Raw genomic sequence first — 18,575 nt, forward strand, 5'->3', positions numbered from 1 at the left:
CTGTCACGGCAACATAGGCATGTTGCCCATGTTGCCCACGAAGTTGAGGCAACAACGCATCCAATAGCGCTGTCCTGAACTCATGCTTGAAGGTGTTCAATTTGGGCTAACGCCGCTGCAGGCTCTATCAGTTACTACTAGGCAGGCCTTTAGAAGGCCGCAAAGGTATCGACTGGAGCTCAAGTGTCACTTTATATCATTAATCTAGTATTTAGTAGAGGGTATCCATTGATGTACAGGATTTTCCCAGATTCTTCTGGCGTCGGATCTATTACTCCATCTGTCCATGCTTGTGCCTCGGCATTAACAGCAAACATGACATGTCCGTAGCCAAACATTCCAGCAGCGTCTACCATGGCAGTAATAGATTTACCAACCGTATACGGCAACAGCACCAAAGCGACGTTGCTGATGTCGCCCGCAGCAGCGATCTCTGCGGGTGAAGCAGAAGGATTAATAGGAGTATCCTCGTCGCTGACAACAATGACTCCTGAAGCGCCCGCATCTTGTGCATAGACCAACTTCTCTAGGAACGTGCATTCGCCACGATGCACGAGGACAGCGTTTCCGTTGAAGTTGATTTCATAAGGTTTGCATCCAAGAGGGTTGCTTTTGTCCCGCTGCACTTCTGTACCCTCCCAATAACCGAAGCGAAGGGCGTCGGAATCGTCAAGTGCAGCCAAGTCTCCACCAAACTGGGCAGTGTAAGCCATGACGTACGTCTCTCCGTTAAAACTTGAAGCCCCTGGTTGTGCTGCGAGTGCTGGGTCAAACGTGTCAAGAAAGATACGAAGTTGAACGTCCTGTCTACGGTAAGTTGGGCGAGGATCTGAAAGGGGACCCCAGAGTGCGGAGTCGTTGACATACACCATTTGCCCAGTGCGGACAGCGTGCGGCCCAACTAGTACAATATTCCACAGGTGAGTTCACTAGCCAGTGAGGGAAAAAGGAGGCCTTACGCTTCGTGATGTCGTAACCTTTACGATCCAATCGACTAACGATGTGAGCCCGGATGCCCGTCACATTGTGGATAATAAAACCATCTGCCACTGCCTTGAGTTTGAGGGGGCCAGGGTTAGGGTCCTCAGGTACCATCTTGCCACCGGGTGACATGATGAAATCAAAAGACTGCTGAAAGATGTCACTGCGACGGTAGGATGTCATGAAATTTCCTTACATATAAATCAACTTCAGGGATTGTGCACCAACCATCAGGAGACCAGTGATGCTCATCCAGAGCCTGCGATCGCAGTCCGATAAGGTATCTGGCATAATCGACGTCCGCTCTCGAACCGACACCTCGGATGAGGCCGCTAATGGTCCCATCAGGCGACAAATCCTGTACGGGTTCATACAGAGGGCATTGGTAGTTCTCTTCGCCACGCATTTTTCGTCGAATACGGGATATGGGTTTCAGGACTTCCTTCGGAAGTGATAGAATGTGCCCTTCGGTGGTGAAAACGTAGTGCGAATCATCTCTGTGCAACAGGTTGTCCTCGTCGAACAAAAGGTACAGATACTGGATAAATTGTGATTAGTAACAAGCAGCGCTTCGGCGTGGCTCGATTTTTATGACGGACCTTTAGTGTTTCTGATAATGCAAACGACTCCATCCTGTCATCTCTGACATTGGTCCGTAAATCTTGGATACCAGTCAATCCACAATCCACCTTGGCGCGGACAGTTAGGTCTCTCAAAATACGTTCACCAATATCTAGATAATACGGATCTCGAGTGGCCTGTCTAATGATGAGCTACAGCATATGAGAAGGAAGAGAAGCAGACCCTATAGAGGTACCACGTCGATTCGACAAACTCTGGTCGAAGCGGATATTGAAAAGACGTCGCCTGCAGAAACTGAGCGTCCCATACTTCAGGAAGACCAGAATGTCGTCTCCAGATGTTCCAATCTGTCCCAAATCAAGGATTATCAAAAAGGTCAATTAAAGATAATGGGAAATACTTACATGTCATGTGAGATTTGATGGCATTTTGTACATCACCACCCAGAACTTGCAAACCAGGCCAGAAAGCAGATAGAGAATCAATTGTGGCATACGCTTGATCACCCGTATGTATGTTGACACTGCGAAACTACAGAAGAACTTGAGGGAACCATCGAGACAAGAAAGGCTATCACTGCTGACCCAATGGCCGTCCGGAGAACGGGCGTATCTCATCACAGCGGCGTAACTTTCATGCCATACGTCAAGAAACTCTACCTCACCTGCAGGATACCCGCGGGTGATGTCAAAGCATGGAATATACACCAACTACTCCACGAACGCACCACTCATGATATACCACTTCAAGGCATATTCATAGAAAGAATCAACGCCTGCGCCGATTCCTGTTACTTCTGGTAGTGTCCACGCCTTGTAAAATCCAGTTAAAAGTGAGAAGGAATGTAACTTGGTTGAGCTCACTCCTGTCCAGATATTAATTGTATTGCCGACCAAACCAATATCAGATCTCCTGTTCCACAGTGCGAAAAAAGCTTTATATGCTGCCTTCTCGAAGCGGTCATCTCCAGTGAGACGACTAAGGGTGGCCAATTCCAGTATCAGAGAACCAGCGCCAGCGGTACCTACGGTGAATTCAGTCTTAAAAATGACGGGTTCAATTATCAGTAACGAACAAGTTTCAAAAGATTCTCCCCGCTGAACCCCATGTCGTAAGTTGACCTGCAGATCGTTGATGCTGGAGACTACAGATACACAAGGAGATGCGCACCCTCGCGAAAGGCAGACCAGTAGGGGTGGAAAATGCAGGCAATAGTCTATTCCCAAGATCATACGCCATTGTCAGAAGCTGACCGCGATACCAAGGGAGATAAAAAGGTTGGTCAGGTCGGCTCGCAAACATATGCCCAGATAAAAGTCCGCCCAACACCCGTATAGTGGTCTCAAATACTTGTGGTTTTGTGTTGACATCGAACGACACCCAGTCAAGGACATTTTGGACTGCGTTCTGAAACCCTGGAGAATCGTCTAGCACAACCAACGTGTCTAGAACATCAATGAGAGTCAGGGAGTAGTTTCCTGAAACGTCATTATATGCTATATTTGCGCTGTTAGGTGCGTCAAGCAGGTCAAAAGCAGGTCAAAACCGAGACCCTTACGGATTTTCCCAATCTGGACCTCTACCGGTGCAAGACAATGGTGACAACTGAAAACAAATTGGAGCACAGAAAGAGTACTAGCTCAGGATAGGCAAACCTCATCCAGCGGAAAAGCTAGTAACAGGTGGGCGGCATGCATGAATTATTTGGACAAGGCTCACCGTGGGACATGTAATGGTTGAAACCATGGTACCATAAGTCTTTTGTAGTTGCTCTGGACAGTTGTTTACGAAGATTGAAAGCAAATCAGCAAGATGCGTACACACCTGAATGATCTCTTGCGCTCAGAGGTCCAAGCAGTTTCCTGGTGAGGACTTGTGTTCGTGCTTTACCGCGCGTCGACTCCGTTATTTAGAGTAATCAAGACCGTGAATACAAATGTACAAGAATAACCTTTGTCCCATTTCATGCTGCAGAGGGAAATCAATACCAGTCACAGATTCGGAGGGGTAGACGTGGAACGGTTTGTGGAAGAACTCACTTTCGCGCCGTTGATCACGTGGTCGTCAGACCGAAAGGGTAACTTGAATATTTATTCTTGGCTTCCTCGAAATCTTGCAACTACGGTTCTGTACGTAGTGGTTATTCAAAGATGAGCGCAACTATCGTCGACGTATCCAGCAAACTTGGAGAATACATGATAAAAGGCTGGGTCAGGTGGTTTCTTTTTCTTGTATCAGTCGCCTATCTCACTCTCATATGATTTCTCATAGGTGTTGACAGACACAACATGCCCGTCCCCAGCGTGTCGCGGCGTTCCTCTCATGAGGTCACCTAATAATGGATCGCCGGTAACTCACTTTTGCGTTAATTGCAATGGTCCTCAACAATGTAAGAAACCGCCTAACCATCATATTCTGCTCAATCATGATGATACATCCTGTCTCATCCACAGCTACATCGACGCAGTCTAATTCATCATCAACAGATTCATCATCAACTTATGAATCTAATTCGCGACCATCAACTCCTCCTACAGAGCTATCCAGCGCTTTAAGCTCCCCAACGTTTGCCCCTCCCATTGACACTGAGGAGACAATCCGCAGGCGGCAACAATCAGACCAAGCGTCTGCAGAGATTGGAAAGCGTCTTTTGAAGGGATGGGCGATGCTTGGTGAAGAATGTCCCAACATCAGGTGTTACGGTGTACCTCTTGTAAGACCCCCAAAAGGCGGAGAGGAGAGAGATCCTCGCAAGGTAAGCTATTCTTAGCAGTCTTTTTATATGGAAATTGTTTATCTGGGTTCAGGAATGCGTTATTTGCGGGACGGTCTACGTTACTGACGTATCTGAAGGATGGCTACGCCTTGTCCCAGCTCCACCTGCAATTGAAGCAGGATCCAGTTTGGGGGCTAGCAATTCTCTGTCAAGTGCTCCGATGACATTGGACTTTCGTGACAAAGGGAAGGCAGTGATGCGCAGTATACCTTCACAGGTGCCAAAAGTTATTTTACCTGCCGAGGTCAAGTTGACATAGATCCTAGTCTTCGCCGTTACTTCCTGCGTCAGAGTCGTCAAAGGTAGCTGTCTTTCGAAATAACCAATTGTCAACTAATCTAATCTATCATCAGTTGACGATCAATATTTCGAAACCCACAGGAAACTTGGCTAACAATAGCGAGCGCCTGGTCAGTACGGTGCTCACAATTGTTTTATGCCACTCTGCTGATCTGGCGCAGCATGCAAGTGTCCCGTCTATTAGCGCAATTACGGCGCATTCTCCTGCTCAGGCACTCAAGCTGTCTTTGGATGCTATGTCACAAAGACTTGCGCAGATATGTGAAACCGCAAATCAAATGGACGTGGCATCTATTGCATCAGCTGCTGATGCCATCAACAAGGTTGCACAGGCTCTTTTCCAAGTAAGGCAGCTAGGAGAGTATTAGGTTCATCTGGTTGCCCCTATTTGATGGTAGACCTGTTTCACCTATTACTGTGAATTTTGCCATGGGGTGTCACTATTTAATGCAAATGAGAATCTTTCGCTTCCTCCAGACAATTTCAAGCAGTATATGTATGTTAGTTCAACGTTCTAAAGTCTCCTTCCGAAAGCTCACAGTTATGTAATTACGGGTTATCGCGGTTTTCTCACCATCCCCCATGTTATCATTGGATATTGCTTCTAAACACAGTACAAGGATCTGGCATGCTGTAGAAGCACCGAAGATGCTCGTTTACTCATTGCAACCTCGTGTGTCAGCGTGCTACCATAAATTCCCAAGCCTTTGTCCGTTCTAACATCGCAGCTCTCATCTGTCATTGACACGATGCCATTCAACATGTTCAAGGCATTCGGAGGTTCTTCTCGCAATCATCGTCCTGATCGCGTAGTCTACAACGACTACAGCGAGGAATTTCCAAAACCAGATTATCACCAACCCATTCCTCAACCACAACTAAGAAGGCATGAGACACTGTCAAGAAAAGTAAGCATACCAATCTGTTACAAGATCTAGGCTGATTTCGCACCTCTCTCGATAGAGGATGGAGCCAGTAAGCTCTGCATTCCATTGTATAGCTACCTAAAGCTCAACTTCAACGGGGACAGGTATTCACTCCTGTTCCATCACGTGCACCTACTGACGGAGATGATTACTACGATGGCTACGTTCGGGTGGACAACCCTCAGACTATCCTAGGGGGAACTCTCAATGCTCGGCCCACGAGACCAGAAAATCCGTTGAGCCCCGTTCCGTCCGTTGAGCGAGGCGATGGCGACAGTCGATTTTCGGAAACATTTTCTGACCAAGGACATATCATACATAGCTCCCCAATGATGCCAGATCAGCCTGCATCTCTACATCGCCATATGCGAGATGGAGTCACTCGGGCTGATTCTTTTAGCCACGGCAGTGTTTCGGGTCGTCACATACCTGACGACCCTGCTATCACCCACATCAACAGATCTAATGACTCAGGAAGCGAACATACTGTCGAGGCGCCCAGGACGCCAATGTCTAGTCACTCTCATGCGAGAGCGGTGTGTTATACTTTCATCTGTTTATCTGTCTGTTTTCTGACAGCCACCTTTCAGGCTTCTATACACACGCCCGGTGGTTACCCGGGAAAGACTCCTACTAATATATATGCGGACGGCCACGAGGTTTGCCACTGATATACGTTTTCCGACAACTATAATGATTGCTTATAGACTTATCCCATGCGACACGATGAAATCCACCCAGGTGGCCACGGCCGGGCTCCTCACTCAGGTAGTCATGGTCCTATTTATTACATCATCCCTGGCGGGATGAGTGTTATATTCCAAGACGAATACGGGAATGAAGTCGCAAGGTAAGTTCTTGTTTGGTATTCTGTTCCTTGACTTTGCATTGAAGTTGATCGAAGAGTTGGTGATTTTAGCGGGCGCCCAGCAGCACGTTCTGCACCCTTTGTTGTGCAGGATAATCATGGGCGTGAGCTTTACAGGTGCGAAAGTGTGATGCTGGTTCTGTAGATTCTCTCAAGTGTTCACTATAGACATGATGACCGCGATCACGAGAGGGGCTACCGTCCCAGAGATCCACGAGTGGTTATGATAGATCCCAATCAACATAGTTCAAAACGCCCAAGGTCTGCCTTCGAACTATGCATAAGAGATTCGCGATGCTGACCTTGATAATGGTTTATAGTAGTAGCAGGAGTTACTCGTCCCAGAACTATCACTCCGATCCCTCTTATGGGTACTACGATGACTACTCGCCCCATAAATACCACTCCGATCCCTCGCACAGGCACCACGATGACTACTCGTCTCATAGATATCACTCCGGTCCATCGTACAGGCACTACGATGACTACTATCATGAGAACAGGGGTAAAGGTTACAGGGATAGAGAGTACTACAGAGACCCCTACCGAGATAGGGAACACAGAGATCCCTACCGGGACAGGGAACACAGAGATCCCTACCGGGACAGGGAATACAGAGACAAGGAATACAGAGACAAGGAATACAGAACACGGGATCGCCGAGACAGACAGCCGCGAGGTAGAGGCTACCATGGAAGGGATGATTGGCAGCCCGAGGACCAGCCACGAGGATCGCAGCCATCGATGCACAGAGAAAACAGTCACCACAGCCATACTTCCTCGAACAGGTCCGAGAGGCAATTTTCACAGTGAGTGGCCAAGTAAAGCAACGAGGGACCAGCCCTCTGACGATCAGCAGGACTCTTCCAGATGACAGACAATCCAATTCCAGCCGGCTGCATGATGGGTCTCATCCCTCAGACATGCACCCCATCGAGGAGATCGCCCATGGGATGCAATCTCTCGAAATTTGATAATTTCATGGGAGAGCACACCTCTGTTGTGCATGATGAATAATTATCGTAATGCTACCACTGACATCATCTCCGACCACGACTCGTATTGTGCCCATGCCTGGCTGCGCCATGTACCCCACGACCGGTCACAGAATTTATTTCCTGTTTACTAAGCTTCAGCGTCCCCCCACTAAACTTACCCACTCCCATCCCGAGACCTCTAACTCGTCTTTGACGGTCTGACGACCCAGATGATGCATCAAACAATCTTTTAAGAGTGGGGTGGTAGTTTCCCAAATTTTTGGCCTAAAAGCAAACCACTGTTAAGATATGATTGAATGGCGAGACGTGGTGAAACGAACCTCCTCCAGCTGTTGCTTTTCTCGCTCATCCTTCTTCCTTAGCAGTCCTTCTCGTACTCGTTTGGAAGCCTTATTTCGTTCCGCAGCGCGAATGGCAGCTTCTCCCTTACCAATCTTAGTTTTCCCTGCAAGCTCTAAGACACGACCGGACAGTGCTTTATCTCGTTGTGCATGCGTCAAGTTGAGTGCAGGGTTCAAAGACCCAGACAGCAATTTCGTGTGGACCAAGCGATGGAGAAGAGCATCGTTCTGAGCATTCGAGCTGGAAAAATTCGTAAGAGAACAAATTTGCGATGCCAAGGACTCACATATCCTCGTGATCATTTTGTGTGTTATCCTCGCCTCGATGTGGGGCCCCATCGGCTGTCGTTATAGATGTAACTTTAGCTACTTTTGAAGACTATTCATTCCATTATCAGTATACGAAGGTGGCAATACATGAAACTTGCCATGAAAGCTTTTTTCTGAGCTATCGAAAACTGTTCTGAAGGCTTCTGCCTCGAGTCCGAGAACACCACTACATCTGGCATCTTAGTAGAGGAACTGGCGGTAAAGCCGTCATCGTATTCATAGGGAGTATCTGACAATATAGCCATTATGGTGAACGAATAGCCGCTTGGATGACCACAAACCGTCGTCGTTATTTTCTTCGGATGGGTAAGATGAAACAGCTGTATTGGTGAAGCCTCTCCACTCCTCAAAATACTTGTTCTCAGGCTCCTCGTGAGACTCTTCTAGTCTCTGCCTCTTCCGAGGAAGTTGACTGTGATCAAAAGAGTTTAGGAATTGTTGGCCATGTGCCTGTAGGAGATCGAGTAATCTGGCTCCCTCGTCCTCCATCGTCTAAGTATGTCAAGAAGACTTGTGGGAAACCGTTGAATGGAAGACCCTAAATGGTAATTCCAGCGGCAAGGCATAATTAACTTGAACTGGACCCACGACCTTGATGGCTAAGAAGCGGCAGACAACACAGGCAGCACAGACAACGCCCGTACAGAAGCCTTTAGTCGAGATATCCGAAGACGAACAGTGGCGCTTGATAGAACAAACTGGTGTTCTCAGGAAGATATCTGACACACAAAAACCTAGGGAGACTAGTACGGACAATGTCGAACCACTCCCACTTGTTGACGAGATCTTCAACGCGGTCGCATACATTATACCGTTGACTTCCTTTCTCATCTTGATGGATATGTGAGCTTATACCTCGTGCCTGCCCCCCACCTCACCTCCTGTTGTTTTGGACAGCCTCATACATCTGCAGTATGCAAAGCGGCCAACCGCTGGTGAGATTGCTGGACGGCTTGTCACAAACTTCCCTAGTACGTTCGAAATTTGCTTGTAAAATCTTTGATGCTCAAATCCATGCAGTTTTGTCGATATTTGTGTTCTACAGTGAGTAAATGGGCCTATGTCAGTTTGGAGTACCTCCTGACTGATTGCCTCTAGCCATGCGACACAAGGCTAACCCTCGCATGCAACTTGCTCTGTCCATACTCTCCCTCTGTGCGGGGCCCAGAATGATATGGCTTATCAATCGTGGATCATGGCTCGTCAATATGCGACAGGTGTGTTACCTTCCATTTCGGCAAGACGCCTTGTTTACAGACCATACTCAAGTGTCCGCAATTCGCAACAATATGGCTGTATACAGTTATACAGTTGAACGTGAATTGGGCACTTCTCACCACAGTGATGATAGGAGCTTGGGCATGGTTCACAGGAATGAAACTTGTTCCATGATTCTGTTTCACATCGATGGACCGCACGAACCATGGCAATTGCGCGAATAGATACAGTAATCAGCAGACAGATTCCCTTAGATAGTTTTCCATAGTTCAACATGATTAATATTTCAGGAATGTTGTTCGCCATAGACAATACAACGCATATCCCAGAAGTAGGTGTAAGTAACCCTAAGAATATGCGTTGCGGTCCTACACAATAGTATGGGAAGGATAGGCATCTGACGAACAGAACACAAGGTTCATGTCTTCATATTTGCTCGACGATACGCCCCAACCAGGATGTGGTCTTGTATCCCGAGGGCACCTTGTACGAGCAGAAAGCATTGAGAAAACTGCGGAATGTTCACTAGTAGTACATTGCACATAACACGATAGACGCGAACGTTAAATGAAACAATACCTGTACGTAGAGTGTAATCAAGTTCATGTCCGTTTGCAGAACTACACCCCGTCTCCATCATCCAATTCTTCGGTCAAAATTTCCACTTTTCTCTGCGACAGAAGTTCTGAGTAAGTTGCATAGCACGAAGCACACCTTGCTCACACGATAAGTCGTATTTCTCCCTTCTAGCACATTCTGCAGCACACGGAATTGCCACTTCAGGCGCCGGCTCAGTGCGCGACGAATGGTAGCCTGGTGAGCGTTTACTTTGTCCATGAAAGCCTTGAAAGCTCGGTCATCTCGTGCAAAATAATAGACCTATAAAGAAGAGCAGTTGTAAGCTATTGGCAGCGTTCGACTCCATCGCTTACCGGTATTGGTTCCCCTTCGATAGATTCCAATGCGATTGCCCAAGCTCCAAGAAGTAGAAGGTCAGTGGTAGCATTTGCCACACTTGTGAGTTTGTTCATTCAGTGAAGCAATACCGAATCAAAAATGACGTACTAATCCTCCAAGGCAGCGATTGCATCTGCCTTGCTTAGTTCTTTAGTGGCGAACTTTCGCACCGCCGCCTCAGCAGTGGAAACAGGTTTTCCAGCATTGCCAGATCTCAAGGCCAGAGACACCGATGATACCTGGGCGCGAATCCACTTTTCTCCTTCGCTCATTACCAGTGTTTGCATGAAAGATGCTACGAGATCGCTCTGAGATTTATAAAGACCATAATCTATGCCGAGCTTGAGATTTGTTCCTGCCACAGGGTTAGTCGCTCATTAGGGACTGCTTGAAGCGAGACTAACGTAAAGCCTTAAGGATCACTCTTGTCCGTGGGAGCCCAATTTCGCTGTCTTCTAGATGGTTGATCCAACGAGAGAAAGCTCCGAGCAATAAGATAGCAACGTCACGGTGAGACTGTCCGATACGCATAGCGTGAAGGAGAGGGGTAGCATCCCCAGTTTTGCGAAGTAGTAACTGAAGGATCATTAGTACGAGGAAGAAAATACAAGGTGTTTGAACTACAGGGAAAGCACGATCGCGAACTTCCATCAGAAACATGATATCTTTGTGCTCGATAGCACGAAAGACTTCAAATGGCTAGTGAAATAGAATATATTAACACCGTGCACTAGTAAGGACGAGTGACATCAACATACTTGAGGCTCTTTCCAACCCCCTGAGGGTTGGCTTCTGGAAAACGTAAACAAAGACCGTGTCGGAGAGCTTTGCTCTGAGGCTGACGAGACACTGTCCCTTCTCTCAACGTGAGGTGGGGTATCTTCTGTCACATCATGGTATTCGGTAGTTGGACTAGGTGGTGTTGGACTGCGTCGTAGCTGCCTCAACACCGCCTTTGGTGCATTCTGTTCGGCCTCTCGCTGCAGAAAGCCTTAGGATATGTTGGATATGATGTGAGGAAGATGATGCTACGACGTACCTGTCGTAGGCAAACGCGCAGGTAGGCATGGATCAGGGGAAATTCGGGCCCTTGTCACCGATCGTTGCGCAAAATCGGGGTTGAAGCGATCTAGGATAGAAAGGATGACCGCCGCATTGTTTACCATCGCTCCTGCGGAAGCCTATGCAGAGCAGCCGTCCACTGATAGCAGACCAGTAATTGTCATGGGTTGAGCACTGTAGAGCGCTAATGATGATTACTCATGTGCATGCCAGTCACAGTGGTTCAACGTTGAACCCGAGTGGTCACAGTACCGAAGTCACGCCAGAGTCACGCCAGGACTTCAAAAGTTGATCTTGCCAAAAGATTTCCTTCTGTTACTATCCACGTCGCGTCGTTATCGCGTGTTTCCTTTGGTCTCCGCTGCCATCTCACTGCTCATCTGCAGAAGTCGCGATGTTGAGAATCTGGGAAGAAACATCTGGTGCTAGATATCCAGATCCTAACTTGAAGTGCGACATGAATCAGGACACCCGGTCGTGTGAGGCTGGTGGTGACTGGCCTGGTTTAAATAATAGCGCATTGGCACCCTTAGCCACCGATGGTGTTGTCCTGAATCGTGCCATGCTTCAGGATCCTTCTCTAACTTCGAAACCCGTACTTTGTGCGTCTGGCATTCGTCCTGTTGAGGCCGTCATTCTCTATGATGCACTTTTGGCAAACGCAGAATCCAAGTTGATGGAGGCTCTCCACGAGATCGATCCAGAGGAATCTACTTTTACAAATACATTTCGCGCTTCACGCTATGCTCTGGCCGAGGTCGGTTTATGTGCCAGTGATCTCGTCTGGCGCAGGGCCATCAGAGAATATACTGCCAACAGGAATGACGATGACGACCCCGTTTTTGAGATCGCCAACAAAATCCGCGATCTGGTCAAAAATTGGGTGTTCGTCATGCCGAACTTAAACCTTTCTTCCAGAGGCTTCAATGTAACGCCCAAGTTCGTGCAGCTGATTCATGTTCTCAAATCATGTGGAACTTACGGGGACAAGTTCCGTGGAATTGTCTTGGGTTTGTATGAGGCAATCTGTCTTGATAACAGTTGATAAATGGTCTACACTGTAGTCCAACGGTCCGAAGTTGCAACAATTATGGTGGATATCATAAGAACCATGATTGATGAATTGGCTTTCGTTCGACCTCATGCTTTGGCCAGCGAACTCCTTGTCACTGATGGTCACCAACAGGTGTGTGAAGTTTCCTTGCTTGCAACATGGTTGGCTGAAACGTATCATGACAGCGCGAATTGCTTGACAACTTCGCGAGTGGAAAGTATAACCTTCTCATTCTAATTAAACCCCTGGAAGATATCGACCTTCCGCGTGCCAATGTCTTTATACGGTGCATGTCACTCTTGTTGCTAGTTATGGTTCGCTCATATGTGCTCCAGATACAACTTGTTCGAGAGCCAACTTTCCTATGCATTTGCTTGCGCGCATACAATGGTGCCTGATGGACATCTCATACATATGGTGGAGAAAGGGAACGACCTACATCGCCGAATTCTTCAAGAGTACAGTGGTCCAGCTGTTGACGACAGGTGGATTGAGGTGGTCTTACAAGGGGGAAATTCCCCAGTTCCATCCTGTCCATTGAAGGAAACTGGCGACCCTTACCGCTCGGACGAAGAGACGGCCTCCAGGCCAGAGATCTCGATAGGAGACTCGGTCAATGGTGGTCGATTATTTGAAGACGATGCCTTGCTTGTTGTTTTCCGCATCGCTGCAAACCTTCAGCGCAGCAATACAACTCCATCTCTTCATCCTCTGTTTGTTGTCCATCCCATACCCATACCAAGTATGGGTGGGGTTCAACAATTCGTGTGCACTGTGACACTCCCGCCTGGACTGCCTTTGCAGACAATTCGGGGTCCTCCACGTCTTACGCCCGTCCATGCGCGTCGCTCAGGAGCCTTCCGATTTTGCCTACGATTATTTGAGTTCAGCGGCCTGGACTACCGCTTGATCTATACCCCAGGTCGATCTGATGACAATGCTTGCGCGAATCCTTCCCTATTGAAATCAGATCTGGTTTCTGGAAACAGTTGCTACATGCGAAAAAGGCCAGACTTCTGGGTCAACTCACTACGAATTTCTGAAGAACGCCTCTTCCCCGTCGTCATTTCCGTAGGCAATCCAGAAGGCCCATCCGAACCTTATGCACCTATCGTTATTCTAACACGTCAACCATTACCTCATCTAGAACCCTTCAAATTGTTTTTCTATGGCGTTTTTGCCACTGTCAAGAATGCACGAGGTCCCGCCCTCATCCTTGACGGCGAGCGTCTCAATGACCTTCACTCCTATACACTCAGAATTTGCCGCACGATTGCCAACAAAGCATTTGTATGTTCGTTGGAAAAAATGACATACTTCACTGCACCTCTACTTCCTTCCCAAGCCAAGGATTTCTCGTGTTCCAATATGACCAACTTACAAGATGCCATTGACTGGCAAGCTGTGGCACGAGCCAACAGCAACTATGTCACACGTTTTAGTTCCGATAACTTACGAGACCCAAGCGAATTTGAGGATGCAGTCATCCAGGATAGATTAGTCGAATTCACTCGACGATGCTATGTTGTCCGTTTACGACCGGATTTATCACCAATGAGCAAACCCTCAGACAGCCCAGTAAGCGACCGTCATTGATGGTTAATCTACGGATTCTTGATCTATCTCATTCCAGCGCGAGGCAGAATATGCGAACATTTTGGAGTATTGCAGAGCGCGTCGCAAGGGCTTCCAGGGCCTCCAAGATAACAATCAGCCTCTAATAGAGGTATCCAAGGCTACTGCCGTGCTGAACCGCCTGAATCCCGTCCACAAGCCCCTTATAGAGACGAACAAGACAAGTCCAAAATGTAAGCTACCCCTCAAATTTTGGTAAACCGCGTAGCTGACACTATGTAGATCTTATACCGGAGCTCTGTGGCAAGTGCACGATTCCAGCAAGGTGAGTGTTCTTAGCAGGAGACCATTGCTATGCTCATACAGGGTCTGTCAACTAGTATATACCGTACTGCGTTACTTTTACCATCTATTACTCGACGGATCGATGATTTCTTGATTGTAAAGGAGCTCAATGCACAGTTCTTTGCAAATATGATCCTGGAACAACATTTGTTGTCCGCCGTCTTCGCTCCCTCTGCGACCTTCGAAACGGATTACGAAAGGCTGGAGCTCCTTGGTGAGGTTTACCCAATCCTTATTGTTAGCAATGCTCATACTATAATGCAAGGCGATTCATTTCTGAAATATTTCAGTTCTGTTTACGTGTTCGTTTTTAACCCTGCTTTGAGCGAGGGCGCACTGCACAAGGCACGACAGCACATTATCAGCAACAAGGTGCTCACGCAGTGCGGTCTTTCCATTGGTCTGCCATCATACATACAGGGAAAGACGTTCAGCTACAGATTGTGGCAACCTCCAAACTTCACGGTTCATGATGCATCTCTGCAGCATCTGGGGAGGTCTAACGATCTCATGTCGTCCAGTGGCAATGGTGGGATGGCAATTGATACCCAAACACAGGCTCCCATCAACGATACCAATGCCTCCACTATACATTCAACCTCACAGTCAAAGACGAAACACAAGGCCCCCGACGATAACATAACGCAGTGGCTCGGAGACAAGGTAGAAAGGGTATTTTATGAATTGGAATTGTCTCACATGCTTTTGTAGACGATCGCCGATGTCGCAGAGGCTATCATAGGAGCAGCTTATCTTTCTGGAGGCCGCAACGTTGCGCTCAGAGCGATAAAGGCCCTCCGATTACCTGTCGCTGATGTCGAACAATGGGAAGATTTCCGCCGGAAAGCTCTTGCTCCCCCTTCAGATGTCACGCCAAGGCTCCGCGGTGGCACTCTTTCGGCAGTGGAAGAGATTATCGGAGCTAGTTTCAAGTACCCACACTTGCTCTCTCAAGCTCTTGTATGTGCCATCTCTCTTCGACCACCATCAGCTGAGCCTCTTCTAGACTCACGGTTCAATTCATGGATACGAAAACACATGCTATGAGCGGCTTGAATTCCTGGGAGATGCAGTGCTGGATTTTTGTACGTGGTTCTTCCTCTTCGTGGCAATGGTTTCACATGCATTTGCAGTGGTAGTACGACATGTCTTTAACAGGGATGATCACATGTCCCCTGGAGCAATGACACTATTGAAGGTGGGTATGCACTTCTTACCTTGTGATTGTATCAGACACCTCTTTAGTCCGCTATGGTGTCGAATTCAGCCTTGGCAGCAGTCTGCGTCCGGACTGGGTTACATGCGTATCTTCTTTATGAGTCATATGCTCTTGGAAACAGCATTCAGTCATATGCTGAGCAGCTGGAGACAAAGCGCCAGGAAGAACATCATAAGGCGGTCAGGGATGGAAGGCCTCCAGGGCAGTACTGGCTTGATATGGAGCCACCCAAGGTATGTTTACAGCTGGTCTCCGAGCAGAATGAACTGACACATAATTATAGATCCTTTCTGATGTCGTAGAGTCGATCATCGGTGCACTTTACATCTCAGACGGTTTCACATCTGACGGTGTGGAATCGATGTTCAAGAAAATCCTCGAACCTTTTTATGACCAACATGTCACAGTCAAGACACTTTCGCATCACCCCACCAAAATCCTTTTCGAGATCATGCAGACTCAGGGTTGCCAACAGTTCTCTATCGAGAAAGAAAAACTTGGCGAAACTCACGGAACTCGCTGTGATGGTAGGATTCAAGTTGTGTCCATGTGGAAGGTGCTGATGAGCCTTCCTCTAGTTATTGTTCACGACATTATCCTAGCGAGCGCCACAGAGTCGACGGGATATATCGCAGGGCGCATGGCGTCAACTGCTGCCCTCGATGCACTGGAAGGGGACCCCAGTTTTATGGCTCACAACTGCAGCTGCAGAAACCGAACACAAATGGGAAAGAAAGACTACAAGAATAGGCTGGAAAGAATGTTGGCTGATCTTGAGGAGGGGCAGAATGTCACAACTGAAGTGGACCATAATGACGGCATAGAGGTTGACTAACAACTGGTCAAACGTTCATGAAGTTTGGTTTGAGCTCAGATTCCGGATATAGGTACCGACAAGACAAAAAAATTTGTTGTATCGAACGTCCTACACATGTCTATGCTGCGCCAGACTTGATCCTGTTAGCATGTGTCAGAGTGTGGTTTTACTGATGCCATTGAGTAATCGCGTACAATTGAAATTTGGCAGCCGCGAAAGGAATGCTGAATCCTGACACCAGGAAAGCAGTGAGCTTGATACCGAACGATAATCGTTTCTTTCCAGGCCACTCGAATGGCAAGTGCTAAGGAGGGAATACATGCGGTGCTGAACGAGTAGAAGACGAAGAACACGTACATGATATTCGCCGTGGCCATGCACAAAGCGTGCAGAAGGGGCAACGCGAGTACGCGCAACTTGTGCACGCAAGGAGTGTGGTGCGCGGGCGAGCATTGGAGATCTGAGGGCAGTAATATGGTTGAGACAAAGAGCTTGAGTTAGAACCTAGAAGGTTTGCCGGAACCACCCGCAGTTCTTCCCACGTCCCTCCATTTGCAAATTGCAAACCAGTTGTGGCCGCGGGAAGCAGTATATCATCCTGACATGCAGGCATGTTCAGACTGTTGGCAGTCGAACTCTCGTGTTTATTCTATATAGCGCACAGCATTTTATCTCAGCAAATGCTCTAGCTGACATTAATAGCGATATCAGTCACCTTTACATTACCCTCACTCGCTGGGCTGTGACCAGAATCATTTCGGATGCAGTCACGAGAATTGACGATGTAAGTAAGGAACTAATGTTTGTGGTCATCTTGCGCAGGAACAACAAGCAAAGTAGAGGCTAGACCAATGTCCAACTCGAGACTCTAGGCGTAGGTGATAATAGTACGCTCTCATAGGCACTACTCCATCACCTAACTGCCCCTGTGTAGTATTCACTGGTTGATGCAGTCGATTCCTCAATTTTATGCCGCCAGGATTATGGTCAGTTTGTAACCGAACAACAGGGCTAGGCCCGGCTAGACATCGTTGATAATTCGCGCAGAATTATCTAGAGCTTGTGAGTCGGATAATCGAATGGTTAGCGAGAGGTTACAACTAATTATTGTCGTTTTTACAGGGCCGTGTTCGTAAGGGCGCGTCTCTTCACAGAATTAACACGCTAGAGAATTCCGGTCCCCCTTGAATTTCCTGCAAAGTCTCGATAGATGTTCGTAACCGACGAGGATGCTGGCATGCTTGAGTCAGAAGTACAAGATTAATTTCCACTCATGCCTTCCAGTTGCCTCGTGTTTATTGTTCTGTAAGATAGGCACCTGTCAGCAGACTCAGCACGACCTACTTCCCCACCATAAATGGTATCCTCGGGTATGTTGAGAATATCATGATCGAGATAGCAAGTTTACGTTGCTTGACGGATCACTGGAGGATCTCGTACGACGAGGACAGCCGGCCCTGAGATGGAAAGGGGACTTACTGCAGCGTATGTGTATGTCATCATGATCACAACACATCGCGTCGACTGTTTATTGTGTATATGGCATACTAAACGAGTTTCGTATGCAGGAATATCAGTGATACGGCCATCAATCAATTTGCGCAGCCTTCATCATGTGCGCACAGGAAAGCTCGTATGTGGGTCCCAGGCCAACTTCAGGGAGCAACCTACTGTTTCTACATTATAGGGCGGCGTAAAGCTTCTTACGTGGGTCCAAGCTAGGTATCAGATAACACAAACCGGCTCCCTACCGCCGGTAGCATCCCGATGAATCTCAGAATCACCCATGCCAAGGTCGTGCCTCGGAGACCCGTGGCGCATACATATCCCATAATAGCACCCCGAAAGGTCGTAGAGACTTGTTGCTTCACCTCGGCCACCATGTTTTATGCCCTTCCATTGGAAGTTGTCGATTCATCTAACCTAAACAGGTACTCGATGACTTCGAGAGACTGCTGGGATGTTGCCAGTCTAATCCTGGGGTGGGTGACGGTACTCATGGTTTTTCTGAAGTATAAAGATTTGATTGAGCTTAGTATCATTTTGCTAGGTGTGCACCCAAATGAAATCCAACACGTCCTTGCGGCACTCGAACCATGGAAACTATACAATGCAGCTCTTCGTGCGTCAATGACGTGACGGCCGCCACGACTGAAACTACGAATGCACATTTCACCATGATGGCGAAGCTTCGCAACTTCTGGTTCTGAAGCAGATTCGCCTGCC

The 18,575-nt window shown here is 47.8% G+C and overlaps 9 protein-coding genes across 9 annotated transcripts; 5 read left to right on the forward strand and 4 right to left on the reverse strand.

Annotated features, from left to right (window-relative positions):
* Positions 1–13: 13 nt before the first annotated feature.
* Positions 14–3,579, reverse strand: DFJ58DRAFT_315094 (glycoside hydrolase family 47 protein). The gene is made up of 14 exons (XM_041379802.1): positions 3,388–3,579; positions 3,219–3,335; positions 3,122–3,168; positions 2,734–3,070; positions 2,639–2,684; positions 2,427–2,587; positions 2,291–2,375; positions 2,148–2,227; positions 1,968–2,094; positions 1,786–1,910; positions 1,581–1,739; positions 1,178–1,519; positions 960–1,128; positions 14–901 (listed from the first exon to the last, which is right to left on the reverse strand). The coding sequence occupies exons 2-14, from the start codon at positions 3,258–3,260 to the stop codon at positions 192–194; spliced, it is 2,430 nt and encodes an 809-aa protein (XP_041250147.1). The 5' UTR covers positions 3,261–3,335; positions 3,388–3,579; the 3' UTR covers positions 14–191.
* Positions 3,580–3,713: 134 nt separating this feature from the next.
* On the forward strand, positions 3,714–5,007 carry DFJ58DRAFT_650922 (uncharacterized protein; the record flags this gene model as incomplete). The annotated part of the gene is made up of 5 exons (XM_041381595.1): positions 3,714–3,773; positions 3,835–3,952; positions 4,017–4,318; positions 4,371–4,588; positions 4,740–5,007. 5 exons carry the CDS (start codon positions 3,714–3,716, stop codon positions 5,005–5,007), a joined length of 966 nt encoding a protein of 321 aa, XP_041250148.1.
* Positions 5,008–5,646: 639 nt separating this feature from the next.
* Positions 5,647–6,415, forward strand: DFJ58DRAFT_757470 (uncharacterized protein). Its single transcript, XM_041388206.1, has 2 exons — positions 5,647–6,101; positions 6,156–6,415. Exons 1-2 carry the CDS (start codon positions 5,938–5,940, stop codon positions 6,373–6,375), a joined length of 384 nt encoding a protein of 127 aa, XP_041250149.1. The 5' UTR covers positions 5,647–5,937; the 3' UTR covers positions 6,376–6,415.
* A 57-nt stretch (positions 6,416–6,472) lies between these two features.
* On the forward strand, positions 6,473–7,568 carry DFJ58DRAFT_315429 (uncharacterized protein). Its single transcript, XM_041379804.1, has 3 exons — positions 6,473–6,694; positions 6,754–7,242; positions 7,293–7,568. Exons 1-3 carry the CDS (start codon positions 6,657–6,659, stop codon positions 7,405–7,407), a joined length of 642 nt encoding a protein of 213 aa, XP_041250150.1. The 5' UTR covers positions 6,473–6,656; the 3' UTR covers positions 7,408–7,568.
* DFJ58DRAFT_315289 (uncharacterized protein) lies at positions 7,287–8,662 on the reverse strand. Its single transcript, XM_041379803.1, has 5 exons — positions 8,384–8,662; positions 8,201–8,331; positions 8,060–8,151; positions 7,752–8,013; positions 7,287–7,695 (listed from the first exon to the last, which is right to left on the reverse strand). Exons 1-5 carry the CDS (start codon positions 8,589–8,591, stop codon positions 7,474–7,476), a joined length of 915 nt encoding a protein of 304 aa, XP_041250151.1. The 5' UTR covers positions 8,592–8,662; the 3' UTR covers positions 7,287–7,473.
* Positions 8,663–8,669: 7 nt separating this feature from the next.
* Positions 8,670–9,606, forward strand: DFJ58DRAFT_757472 (uncharacterized protein). The gene is made up of 5 exons (XM_041388207.1): positions 8,670–8,945; positions 9,000–9,073; positions 9,123–9,146; positions 9,201–9,319; positions 9,372–9,606. The coding sequence occupies exons 1-5, from the start codon at positions 8,698–8,700 to the stop codon at positions 9,492–9,494; spliced, it is 588 nt and encodes a 195-aa protein (XP_041250152.1). The 5' UTR covers positions 8,670–8,697; the 3' UTR covers positions 9,495–9,606.
* A 334-nt stretch (positions 9,607–9,940) lies between these two features.
* On the reverse strand, positions 9,941–11,443 carry DFJ58DRAFT_836281 (uncharacterized protein; the record flags this gene model as incomplete). The annotated part of the gene is made up of 7 exons (XM_041392289.1): positions 9,941–9,991; positions 10,035–10,199; positions 10,253–10,334; positions 10,386–10,632; positions 10,682–10,976; positions 11,036–11,268; positions 11,317–11,443. The coding sequence occupies 7 exons, from the start codon at positions 11,441–11,443 to the stop codon at positions 9,941–9,943; spliced, it is 1,200 nt and encodes a 399-aa protein (XP_041250153.1).
* Positions 11,444–11,572: 129 nt separating this feature from the next.
* Positions 11,573–16,435, forward strand: DFJ58DRAFT_315470 (uncharacterized protein). Its single transcript, XM_041379805.1, has 14 exons — positions 11,573–11,941; positions 12,005–12,349; positions 12,404–12,525; positions 12,579–12,679; positions 12,729–13,971; positions 14,027–14,201; positions 14,251–14,293; positions 14,349–14,527; positions 14,579–14,976; positions 15,025–15,273; positions 15,320–15,511; positions 15,559–15,765; positions 15,816–16,059; positions 16,111–16,435. Exons 2-14 carry the CDS (start codon positions 12,016–12,018, stop codon positions 16,365–16,367), a joined length of 3,744 nt encoding a protein of 1,247 aa, XP_041250154.1. The 5' UTR covers positions 11,573–11,941; positions 12,005–12,015; the 3' UTR covers positions 16,368–16,435.
* DFJ58DRAFT_757513 (uncharacterized protein) lies at positions 16,382–16,852 on the reverse strand. Its single transcript, XM_041388208.1, has 3 exons — positions 16,707–16,852; positions 16,544–16,653; positions 16,382–16,489 (listed from the first exon to the last, which is right to left on the reverse strand). Exons 1-3 carry the CDS (start codon positions 16,800–16,802, stop codon positions 16,468–16,470), a joined length of 228 nt encoding a protein of 75 aa, XP_041250155.1. The 5' UTR covers positions 16,803–16,852; the 3' UTR covers positions 16,382–16,467.
* Between the last annotated feature and the right edge of the window lie 1,723 nt (positions 16,853–18,575).

This window comes from Suillus subalutaceus (assembly GCF_016647625.1).
Source record: "Suillus subalutaceus strain FC151 chromosome Unknown DFJ58scaffold_4, whole genome shotgun sequence".
In the NCBI taxonomy this organism is placed as follows: domain Eukaryota; kingdom Fungi; phylum Basidiomycota; class Agaricomycetes; order Boletales; family Suillaceae; genus Suillus; species Suillus subalutaceus.

Excerpts from the sequence above, each read along its gene's own strand:
- DFJ58DRAFT_315094 (XM_041379802.1), bottom strand. The coding sequence starts at position 3,260 with ATGCATGCCGCCCACCTGTTACTAGCTTTTCCGCTGGATGAG. Across the intron at positions 3,071-3,121 it reads GGTCCAGATTGGGAAAATCC|CGCAAATATAGCATATAATG; the intron begins GTAAGGGTCTCG and ends CGCACCTAACAG. Across the intron at positions 2,685-2,733 it reads CTGGTCTGCCTTTCGCGAGG|GTCAACTTACGACATGGGGT; the intron begins GTGCGCATCTCC and ends AACGATCTGCAG.
- DFJ58DRAFT_757470 (XM_041388206.1), top strand. The coding sequence starts at position 5,938 with ATGGAGTCACTCGGGCTGATTCTTTTAGCCACGGCAGTGTTTCGGGTC. Across the intron at positions 6,102-6,155 it reads GTCACTCTCATGCGAGAGCG|GCTTCTATACACACGCCCGG; the intron begins GTGTGTTATACT and ends GCCACCTTTCAG.
- DFJ58DRAFT_315429 (XM_041379804.1), top strand. The coding sequence starts at position 6,657 with ATGATAGATCCCAATCAACATAGTTCAAAACGCCCAAG. Across the intron at positions 6,695-6,753 it reads CATAGTTCAAAACGCCCAAG|TAGTAGCAGGAGTTACTCGT; the intron begins GTCTGCCTTCGA and ends AATGGTTTATAG. Across the intron at positions 7,243-7,292 it reads TCCGAGAGGCAATTTTCACA|GACTCTTCCAGATGACAGAC; the intron begins GTGAGTGGCCAA and ends GACGATCAGCAG.
- DFJ58DRAFT_315289 (XM_041379803.1), bottom strand. The coding sequence starts at position 8,591 with ATGGAGGACGAGGGAGCCAGATTACTCGATCTCCTACAGGCACATGGC. Across the intron at positions 8,152-8,200 it reads CTCAGAAAAAAGCTTTCATG|TCTTCAAAAGTAGCTAAAGT; the intron begins GCAAGTTTCATG and ends TGGAATGAATAG. Across the intron at positions 7,696-7,751 it reads AAAAGCAACAGCTGGAGGAG|GCCAAAAATTTGGGAAACTA; the intron begins GTTCGTTTCACC and ends GTTTGCTTTTAG.
- DFJ58DRAFT_757472 (XM_041388207.1), top strand. The coding sequence starts at position 8,698 with ATGGCTAAGAAGCGGCAGACAACACAGGCAGCACAGACAACGCCCGTA. Across the intron at positions 8,946-8,999 it reads TTTCTCATCTTGATGGATAT|CCTCATACATCTGCAGTATG; the intron begins GTGAGCTTATAC and ends TGTTTTGGACAG. Across the intron at positions 9,320-9,371 it reads GGCTCGTCAATATGCGACAG|TGTCCGCAATTCGCAACAAT; the intron begins GTGTGTTACCTT and ends ACCATACTCAAG.
- DFJ58DRAFT_315470 (XM_041379805.1), top strand. The coding sequence starts at position 12,016 with ATGGAGGCTCTCCACGAGATCGATCCAGAGGAATCTACTTTTACAAAT. Across the intron at positions 13,972-14,026 it reads GCAAACCCTCAGACAGCCCA|CGCGAGGCAGAATATGCGAA; the intron begins GTAAGCGACCGT and ends ATCTCATTCCAG. Across the intron at positions 15,274-15,319 it reads ACTTGCTCTCTCAAGCTCTT|ACTCACGGTTCAATTCATGG; the intron begins GTATGTGCCATC and ends AGCCTCTTCTAG.
- DFJ58DRAFT_757513 (XM_041388208.1), bottom strand. The coding sequence starts at position 16,802 with ATGCTCGCCCGCGCACCACACTCCTTGCGTGCACAAGTTGCGCGTACT. Across the intron at positions 16,654-16,706 it reads ATGGCCACGGCGAATATCAT|CACTTGCCATTCGAGTGGCC; the intron begins GTACGTGTTCTT and ends TTCCCTCCTTAG. Across the intron at positions 16,490-16,543 it reads GCGGCTGCCAAATTTCAATT|GATCAAGTCTGGCGCAGCAT; the intron begins GTACGCGATTAC and ends ACATGCTAACAG.